Source organism: Gigantopelta aegis, chromosome 11, assembly GCF_016097555.1.
Source record: "Gigantopelta aegis isolate Gae_Host chromosome 11, Gae_host_genome, whole genome shotgun sequence".
In the NCBI taxonomy this organism is placed as follows: Eukaryota; Metazoa; Mollusca; class Gastropoda; order Neomphalida; family Peltospiridae; genus Gigantopelta; species Gigantopelta aegis.
Genome location: NC_054709.1, coordinates 14,816,691 through 14,827,739, shown reverse-complemented (window position 1 = coordinate 14,827,739; position 11,049 = coordinate 14,816,691). Strand labels below are relative to the sequence as shown.

General features: G+C 40.1%; 1 protein-coding gene across 1 annotated transcript; it reads right to left on the bottom strand.

The window, feature by feature from the left end:
• Nucleotides 1–4,040: 4,040 nt before the first annotated feature.
• On the bottom strand, nucleotides 4,041–10,251 carry LOC121385038. The gene is made up of 5 exons (XM_041515575.1): nucleotides 10,209–10,251; nucleotides 7,632–7,868; nucleotides 6,535–7,128; nucleotides 4,560–5,023; nucleotides 4,041–4,052 (listed from the first exon to the last, which is right to left on the bottom strand). Exons 1-5 carry the CDS (start codon nucleotides 10,249–10,251, stop codon nucleotides 4,041–4,043), a joined length of 1,350 nt encoding a protein of 449 aa, XP_041371509.1.
• Nucleotides 10,252–11,049: the final 798 nt, after the last annotated feature.

Here is an 11,049-nt window from a genome sequence, read left to right as displayed (position 1 = left end):
GCACGGGCCCTGGCCTGGTGCTTATAAAACTTAGAGTCTAGACTCGAGACTCTTAATAGAGTCTGAGACACTAATGTCATGACAACGCCATACACACTGTATGCGTGTGACGTCATTTGAGATTATTTGTTTTATAAACACAGGCCGTGGTCTGGCTCATGGACTATGTGTAGAAAATAAGAAAACAATATCACGAACAGGCTTTTAGAATAGAAGAAATGTTCCTTGAGGTAGGAACGGTCACAATAACGGGCAACCAGATGCTGTTCCACCACCGACTGTTTGCACCTTGTATATTCAAAGGGATACACCTATGGACCAGGGCCCCGTTCCACGAAGCGATCTTAGCGCTAAGATGATCTTAAGTGCATATGTTAGCTGTGCAGTTGCGGTGATCTTAGGGCTAATATCGCTTTGTGGAACGGCGCCCAGGACATCTGGGCCCGTGCTTTTAAAACTACAGACCAGAGTATTTACACGAACACACAGAGTTTGTGATGGCGGCATCGGGAGTTAGCGTTGATGAGCTTTGCACACTGCTGTTATAGTCTGAAACAAATTTAGACACTGCACGTCCGACGGTTGTTGTTCCATATATGTTGCAATGGATTACCAGGCATGGTGCTTATAAAACGTTTAGAGTCTAGACTCGAAACTCTAACACAGTCTGAGACACTAATGTCATGACAACGCCATACAAATTATATTCGTGTGACGTCATTAAAGATTGAGTCTGGAGCCAATTTCACAAAACATCGTAAGCCTAGTTTTACACGTAAACGTAAATCTACGACTAAACCACAACTCTTATTGCTATTAAAAATATAGCAAATATAGTCTGAAATACAATTTTTCATTTTCTTTTGTCCTTAAAATGCATGCCACAGACACGTAAACGTAAATCTACGACTAAACCACAACTCTTATTGCTATTAAAAAGATAGCAAATATAGTCTGAAATACAATTTTTCATTTTCTTTTGTTCTTAAAATGCATGCCACAGACACGTAAACGTAAATCTACGACTAAACCACAACTCTTATTGCTATTAAAAATATAGCAAATATAGTCTGAAATACAATTTTTCATTTTCTTTTGTCCTTAAAATGCTCCATGGTGTAACTTTTCTACGTGAAATGCATGCCACAGACATGTAAACGTGTGGCCGGTATAACTGCTACTAGCAGACGTAACGTTATGATGTTTTGTGAAATTTGCTCCAGACTCAATCTCTAACGACGTCACTCGAACATACAGGAGCATGTTCCTGCAACAGTGGATCTCAGACACGAGAACACGTTCTTCAAATCTGCCCTCTCCTCCAAATCATAAGGCAAAACATCTGGCCAGAAGAAAAGAGCATCAAAGAAAAGCTATGGGGCAGCCCTGGTGAGCTCCAACTGATGATCCAGTTCATTGATGCAGCACATCTCAGGGTTTAGTGAGCATATGAAACGGAACGAGAAGAAGAGAAGGAGAAGAATATCCAAATATGCCACACGAATACAATTTGTATGGAGTTGTCATGACGTTACTCTCTCAGACTCTATTAGAGTCTCGAGTCTAGACTCTAAATGTTTTATAAGCGTCAAACCTCTAATCCATTACAACATGTATGGAAATAGTCCATATTCAGGTGTCACACACTAATTTGTAAACAGTCCCGCGTATTTTTCGATATTGGAGGCCGTTTTTATAATTCAATCAAACGTTACTTGCATTTTATTATTTAGAATATCCATTTCCATACATTCAAAGTGTTTCTAGTCGTCCCGGTATTTGTAATACCATGAAATGCATTTTTTGTTTGTTTTTTATAATTCTAAAAATGCACGTATCTCCGAGAAATAACGGTTATGGAAAGAAAGAAAGAAATGTTTTATTTAACGACGCACTCAACACATTTTATTTACGGTTATATGGCGTCAAACATATGGTTAAGGACCACACAGATTTTGAGAGGAAACCCGCTGTTGCCACTACATGGGCTACTCTTCCGATTAGCAGTAACGGATCTTTTATTTGCACTTCCCACAGGCAGGATAGCACAAACCATGACCTTTGTTGAACCAGTTATGGATCACTGGTCGGTGCAAGTGGTTTACACCTACCCATTGAGCCTTGCAGAGCACTCACTCAGGGTTTGGAGTCGGTATCTGGATTAAAAATCCCATGCCTCGACTGGGATCCGAACCCAGTACCTACCAGCCTGTAGACCGATGACCTGCCACGACGCCACCAAGGCCGGTTAACGGTTATGGAGCCGTTTCAGCGTCACAGACTCTCGTTTTAGTCTAGTGTAACTTTATCCAAATGTGTTACAAGTTTGTAGATTAACCAGACTTAGTTTCAATTTTCACAGACTGCGTTTCACTCTGTTGTAACTTTATCAAGATGTGCTACAAGTGTGTAGATAAACCAAACTTATAGTGTATTTTCACGGGTTGAGACTAGAATGTGCGACTTTTACGCGGTCACGAATTATTAGATTTTTTAAATACAGAGACCAGGTACTGAATTCCTGATAGAAAATCGGAACACGTGATTAACAGTAATGTAACAGCTATAAAAACTACCCCACTTGTTCCTATGGCGACAGAGGTTGGTCTGTTGTCACTTACGCTGTAATATTTTCTCTTTGTTGAAGACAAAATGCTTTTATCTATCTTCAGTTTTTGTTTGATTTCTTCGACAGTTGTAACTGAAGCCTTGCATTTACAGGAACACACAGAGTTTGTGATGGCGACATCGGGAGTTAGCGTTGATGAGCTTTGCAAACTGCTGTGATAGTCTGCAACAGATTCAGACACTGGACTTTCGATGGTTGTTGTTCCATAACTAGTCATAGATGATATGATAAATCCAGCAGTATAAGTCGTCAAGACTATTTTAATTTCTGATGTCTGGTCAACTGACAGTGTAGATAACTCGCTCAGTGTGGGCGAAGCTGGCGTAGGCAGAATGTTAGTCACTGCCTCAAACGATGGCGACCCTGTCGTTTCTAAAGAAGTTGTAGGAACAGCTGTTTCCAAGTACGATGATGGTATTGTTTCTAAGGACGAAGCTGTTGTTTTTAAGGATAATGTTGGCGTTATTTCTAAGGACGAAGCTATTGTTTCTAAGGACGATGTTGGTATTGCTTCTAAGGACGATGTTGGTATTGCATCTAACGACGAAGCTGTTGTTTCTAACGACGAAGCTATTGTTTCAAAGGACGGCATTTTTGTTTCTAAGGGTGACGTTGCTATTATTAAGGACGACGTTGGTATCGTTTCTAAGGATGAAACGTTTGTTTCTGAGGACGTTATTGTTGTTTGTAGGGATAACAACATTCCCAAGGACGATGTTGGTGTTGTTTCTAAGGACGAATCTGTCGATTCTAAGGACGATGCTGATACTGTGTCAAGGGATGACACTGCTGTTGATTCAAGGGACAACGTTGCTGATGGTTGTGTGGAAAATGTTGTTATAGGTGCTAGGATTGGAGTAGCACTTTCCGTTGCTGGCATACTCGAGGTAATGTCATCTCTTTTCTGGAAATTTAACATTACACTTAGGATTATAAAACATTATATCAAAACGCAAGATTAAAACCATTGACCAGAAAGTACCAGAAAGAATAATTATTTTTGGATTATTTCTTTTAAATTAAAAAGACGAGTAAATAATTTGTGAACATCTATTTAACTAACTCATCTATTTTAGCATTGAATTTAGCTGTTTCGGATCTCGACACTTTAAAAGGTGATATTTGTTCGACGTTTTATTAACTAGTAATACATTTAAGAAACACAGTTGATTTGCCCACTATGTATGTGGTGCGCCAGGTTGAATTTTCAAGGGCGGAGCCAGGAAATATTTTACAAGGGGTTCAAGGTAAAAAGGCACATGAACCAATTCCTGAATAGGGTACGTCAATGAAACTTGTAAACAAATTGTTCTAAAAAGAGGCGCGTTATTTTATTTTTATTTTTATTTTTTAAATTGGGGGGGGGGGGGGGGGGGGGGGGGGGGAGGGGAGACTCTCTGGAATTGTACTTCTAAGGATAAATCTGTTAAATATAATACACATTAAGTGCCGAATTTACAAAGCCTGTTTTCGACTTACACACGTGTAATTACATGTGCAATCTAATTAAAATTAGCTCCACTGGTTAATTACATGTACAATCTAATTAAAATTAGCTCCACTGGTTAATGACTATTACATGTGGATCTAACAGCACCCCGTTGGAGCTCATGTCCAGCTGATCTTTCATTCGACCAATCAAAACCTTACTTGAAAAATTATGCCAGTGATTTGAAAAGAAATTGAAAACATTCGGGATTATGCCGAGGGTATACGAAATGATTCAGGTGAATTACGAAGTATGCCGGAAACATGGGTGTCCACACAATGCTGTTAGATCTACTGGTAGACCAGTAGAGCTAATTTTAATCAGATTGTTTCATGTATTTACAATTATTGAACACCTGCATATAAGAAACACGGGCTTCGTAAATGTGGCCCTGAATATTACAAATACGAATACAAGTGAACAAGTAAAATGTGTACTTACGTCTGGAAGGATTTTGAAAGACTGTCCAATCGGCATTGACCATGCAAAGTTGTACCCCGGCCCATAGAGGTATCCTCCAAACGAGGGACACGTACCCGGCGCCAGTGTCCGGACTTCGTAAAAACCATCCTGTAAAGTTGTGTACGAAATGCTATAACCAACTCCAGCGACCACAGTCCAATTCAGATGCACCAGCTGCAATCCGTGGCTTAGTGAAACTTCAGAAACACAGCTGGTATTGGCGATTAGAGCCAAAGCGACATCTTCTGCATTGGACGTTGTGCTGGATGACGCGAAGGTATAGCCCGACGACCACTGTTTGATGGGTGGAACTGCTAGCATGCTGGGGTCCGTAAAATCGGTGTCTGAGCCGTGGCTGGTCGAGAGTTGAAGGACCAAAACCCTCTTGTTTGACCACAGGTAGGCTGGTGCGTCAGACGGCAGCTTCAGATTAATACTGGTACCTGTAATAAATTGTTCTAGAGGTACTTCTTTACAACACAGCATTTACTATCTTCTATTTCTAAATCGTATCTTTGAATTATGTCTTTATTTCCTTCCTCCATCTTTCTTTTCTCACCACGACTGGTATATCAAAGGCCGTGGTATGTGCTAGCCTGTCTATGGGATGGTGCATATAAAAGATCCCTTGCTGCTAATCGAACAGAGTAGCCCATGAAGTGGCAATAGCGGGTTTCCTTACTCAATATCTGTGTGGTCCTTAACCATATGTCTGACGCCATATAACCATAAATAAAATGTGTTGAGTGCGTCGTTAAATAAAACATCTCCTTCCTTCCTTTCGTTTCTATAACTTTTCTCGTTTAACTTTCAGCTTTGCTTGTTATCCCTATAATAAAACGGTTATATTTCCATGTATATGTATCCATATTATTCACAATGTAATGCTATGATAATCTACTCATGATCTGACCATTGATTACTCAATGCAGTCCAATACAAATTTCTAGGACAGAATATATTTTGTGAAATATACAAGAACATCGAGAGGATCATGTGACTACTAGTTTTAGGGAGGAAATGTTTTATTTAACGACGCACTCAACACATTTTATTTACGGTTATATGGCGTCGGACCACACAGATATTGAGAGAGGAAACCTGCTGTCGCCATTTCATGGGCTACTCTTTTCGATTAGCAGCAAGGATATTTTATATGCATCATCGCACAGACAGGATAACACATACCACGGCCTTTGATATACCAGTCGTGGCGCACTGGCTGGAACGAGAAATAGTTTTAGAGAATGCTCTCCCTTATCAACTCTCGTGCAAAATATAAACACTGGTTGACAACAAAAAAATTCAGTTAGCATGTGTTAGTATACCGCTTATATAGTTGTTATTTAAATACTACTGGGGTCAACCTACTTGCATTCATCACACAAAGATTTCAAAAGGCATATTAGAATTTTGTATTATTTTGAATGAGGAACTATTTCCTAAACAGGACTATATTAAAGGGGCAGACCCTAGTTTTTAAACGCTAAAGCATATTTTTCACCTAGACGCTAGTTTCAACCCGTGAAAATGGACATTAAGTTTGGTTAATTTACATATCTTTAACAAATTTGGATACATAAGAGTCTGTGACGTTGAAATACCCTTAAAAATAGATTAAGATGCGATTCCATAACCGTTACTTCTCAGACGCACGTGCGTGTTTGAAAATATGAAAAAAATGCATTTCGTGGTAATAGAAACACGAGGATGACCATAAACACTCATAAACGGCTCTGATAGTGAGAAATATGCCTTGGTGTTTGAAAACTAGGGTACTGTCCCTTTAAGCTGCTACAAGTAACGACACGAATCACACGACAAATGGTGGTATGGTGCCTGTAGAGTAGTGGTAAAAGAACCGCCAACCCTGATAGTGCCAAACTGACAATACCAAGTTTGTTTCTAGAGTCAAAAAACGTTTATTTGAAAGAAAACCAAGACACACTGGTACCTTCTTCCATGATGGTATGTCGTGTACCATTCAATTCCACGAGGGTATTGTTAAACTGCGCAGTGACGGTAAGAAGATCAAACGTGGATCGACCAGGAAAAGGAACCAAAAAATAGTCCATGCCCCACGTGTCTAGCGGAGCAAGCTGTTCAGTCATTGCGTCCATGGACGAGCCTTCTCCCACGGAGGAGAAATCAGTTCCTATAAACACAGCCACATTTCTGCTAGACGTCACAACAGTTCCTGAGAAGGATCCGGAAGACATGAGCTCTATGGCTTCAAATCTGTCGATGGTCTCGCTTATCGTGTCTCCGCTGTAGTAGTTTGTTCCCGAATACCTGACCCTCTTGCTGGGTGGTAGCTTAAGGACCAGCTGCACCTGTGTGTCATCCTCCGTCCCGACAACGGCGAACGCACAGCTGTTGGCCTCGCAGTACGTCGTTATCATGTACTCCTTGCCCAGGGCGTCTGTCGGAAGCGCCAGGTAGCCCCCGACGCTGTTGGGATAGGCCGAGTGGGTGCTGGTGGTGTAGCACTGGACGCTGATGTCCCCGTCGCTGGAGATGAAGATCCCCTTCTTGGCTTTCTGTGTACCTATAGGGTGAAAGTTAAAGTTAGTTTTGTGTAACGACACCATTAGAAAGAAAGAAATGTTTTATTTAACGACGCACTCAACATATTGTATTTACGGTTATATGGCGTCAGACATATGGTTAAGGACCACAAAGATATTGAGAGAGGAAACCCGCTGTCGCCACTTCAAGGGCTATTCTTTTCGATTAGCAGCAATGGATCTTTTATATGCACCATCCCACATACAGGGTAGTACATACCACGGCCTTTGACATACCAGTCGTGATGCACTGGCTGGAACGAGAAATAGTCATCAGAGGAAACATGCTACATTTACCCCTCATGCAGCAAGGGATCTTTTATATGCATTTTCCCACAGAAATGACAACACATACCACGGCCTTTGATATACCAGTCGCGGTGCACTAGCTGGGACGGGGGAAAAAACAATCAAATAAATGAGTCCACTGAGGTGGTTCGATCCTACGACGCAAGCACCTCAGGCAAGCTCTCTACCGACTGACCTAGATCCTGCCCCCACACACCTTTTAGAGCCAGATTAGTGTTGACTGCTGCGTGCGACGTAATGCCGTGGGTCAAGGTTAAGCGAATCGGAGCCTGTTTAGACGGCAGTCCCGGCGCGGATATCTCGACGCTCACGTTTGTGGCAAGGCCGGTTGTGATGTAAAAGTCCAGATTACTTCTCCGGATGACGTGCTCCAGGAAAACGACCACAAACTCTCGTCCGCTGTTACTTGCGGCTGAAAAAAAAGAAGCAGATCTTTAAATTAAAAATTAGTATGAAAATGCGTAGCGAGTGGGGGGGGGGGGGGGGGGGGGGGGGGGGGGGGGGGGGTGCGGGGGAATGTGGGACATGCCCATCTAATCAAACGTTTCTACTTTTAAACTATATTAAATTTGATAAAATCATACATACATACATACATACATAACACACACACACACACACACACACACACACACACACACACACCAATATACACATATATATATATATATATATACATCTAACAGCACCCCGTTGGAGCTCATGTGCAGCTGACCTTTCATTCGACCAATTAAAACCTTATTTGCAAAATCATGCCAGTGATTTGAAAAGAATTTGAAAACATTCGGGATTATGCCGAGGGTATACGAAATGATTCGGGTGAATTACGAAGTATGCCGGAAACTATTTTCAACATACAATTTTTATATAAAATTCGTTTCAAGACGAATGGTATAGCCATACTATCTGTTTATACTAGTATACAATCCAGAGTTTATCACTGCACTTTTCCCCCTGTTTTTTCAATGTTGAAATAGACCAACAAGTTCGCCTATTGCATAAATATCGTCCGATATTTTTAGAATTTGTATGCTCCCGAACAACACTATAAAAGACGACGGGTAATTGGTCGATATTTAAATTGTTATTTATAGATGAAATGTCACCTGGACATGGGAGTCCACGCAATGCTGTGAGATCCACTGGTAGACCAGTAGAGCTAATTTTCACCACCGAGGTTGTACTTTTTCTATCCCACATGACCGCATATGATGGAGTCTTTTTCTCCCAATCATTTGATAATAAACCATTATTTTACACGAACAAACAAAGATTCCTTAACTAGTAACTTTTTTATTTGATAATTTTATCATGTCATAACAATTACTCAATATCTAATTTGTGTAATATTGGCACGTATTTAACCGTGTTTGTACAAAATAGTGTAATTTAAAAATGTGGCCATCAATTAAAATTGCGATAGTATAGGCCGTTATATTTGGGCCTATTTTGTATACGAAGCCAAAACAATGTCGACCTGCTACTCTGTTTTTAACGGGCCTATGTATAAAATGTCAGCGTCACAACACTTAATGCAAGTTTCGCGCCAAAATCTAAACTAAATTCATGACGTCGCGTTGCTGACTGTGACGTCGTTTACGTTTACGTGTGACGTAGATCACTTCTTGACCCAATTCGTTGAAAAAGTAACGTGTAGTAGGTATCGGCATCTGCTTACTTCTGCGTTGCGGCTTCTTTGCAGTTTGTTTGTAATAGGCCTAAATAAAAACACTGAACTAGCTTGCCTGTCATACCTTTTTTTATGAAAGTCCTGAACAGTGTTGGTATCAAAACTGTCCACTCGTTTCATAAAAATGGTATGACAGGCAAGTTCGTTTAGTATTCTATAAATCCTACATGGGACATCACGCGCACTCGTTTAACATGACGTCGTTGGTATTACATGACGTCATAATATTCTTACATAGGTTTCTTTCATGGGATAGCTCTGTCTCAAATACCTGAGGATGAGAACATATCCAACTGTACAAGGGAGACTGAAATAATTTCTTAACATTTCTCTATGGCTGCCTTTCCATTGGTGCGGTTTTACCCGCGCGGCTATTTCAGCCGCTAAGGCCATGAGAATGAAAGTTATAGATTTGCGTCCACCGCCCGCATGACGTGAAAGGTACCGCTGAAAATGTTCATTATTTACAAAAAAAAATCATTATTTGCACAAAAAATGCACATAATGATCATCACACAAATTCAAGTTCCAAATCGTCAATAGTGGTAATGCCTACGAGGTCCTTCGCGCCAAAACTGCCATCTCCGTCATAAATTCTGAAGTGTAGCCCAGCAGACCATTGAATCCTCAAGCAGGAAGCAGTATATTCTAAACATTGACAAAAATTGCCGAACTCTTGATGTGTCGAACGATGTGATTGGTCCTTCACCAATCCAAAGGAGACACTGAATCATATAGGCCCTAGCTAGCTAGTTAGAGCTCAAGTAAAATGAAATCAAATTTTTTTAATAGTTTATATAGCACTTTTAAACATGTCAAAGACCTCATTTGGACTTGAATCTACTATGGAAATAATAGATCAATAAAAATAATGAAAAATGAAAAAAACGCCTCATATGTTTTTAAAATTGTTTGGACGCAAATCTATAACTTTCATTCTCTTGGCCTAAGCGGTAAAAATCAAATGCGTGGATTTGCATTGACGTCTTTCCATTGACACGGGTGCTAACCGTGCGGCAAAAAAGAAAAAGTCGATCATGTATCGATTTTTTTTTTGCCAACCGTGCGGCTCGAACCGCATGGGGAATCCATAACATGACGTCATTTTGGGTTATTACCCATGATTACCCATCTCCCGCACTTGTGTATTTTATAGCGTTACTTAATTTTCAAGTTTTCGGAGTAGGCATTTTTAGCATTCTTCGTGCAATGGGCGAGGAAAGTTCAAACATGTGCAAATTGAAATTGTAACTGACTTGGTGATCGAAAACCCCGGTATTTATCGCTAATCCTTCAAGGTGCAATTTAATATATATATATATATATATATATATATATATATATATATATAGAATTATCAATAAGTATACATTAATTTCAAAATAAATCATATACCTGTTTTTGTGTATATAAACGCGAAGTAGGTCAGCCTTATTGATATTAAGAATGTTAAAACCAATCTAAAGACACTTTTCCCGCATTCGGTTATTTTTATTTAAACTGAAAAGGAAAACACAAATGCAAACAAAACAAAAGTTTTACACCTTAATTGACAGTCATTCCAGTTCACAATTGTCACATTGTTACAAAAAATAAAAGCGAAATAAGATCCACGTGTGTGCACAATCTAGCCGAGAAAATAAAATGCATGTAGGCATCTTAGCCATGCATTATTGTGCCACTCATGAAAACGATTCCGTAACTGATCTTGAGATGGGTCATATGTGATCGTTCATTTTCATAGTAATAATATTGTGACGGAACATGCTCTTAATTTTGTTTTCGCCTGTGGCGATATTAATTGTTTTAGAGGGTCGTGTGCAGTTCCAATATGCACTTAAGCCCAGGTGGGCACTTTGTTACGTGATACCTCTGCGCGACGGTCGTCGAGCTCTTTCTAATA

Coding starts and splice junctions, on each gene's coding strand:
- LOC121385038 (XM_041515575.1), bottom strand. CDS start 10,251: ATGACGTCATGTTATGGATTCCCCATGCGGTTCGAGCCGCACG. Junction 7,869..10,208: donor CATGCGGTTCGAGCCGCACG/GTTGGCAAAAAA, acceptor CTTTTTTTTCAG/CCGCAAGTAACAGCGGACGA. Junction 7,129..7,631: donor TGTGTGGGGGCAGGATCTAG/GTCAGTCGGTAG, acceptor TTCACCCTATAG/GTACACAGAAAGCCAAGAAG.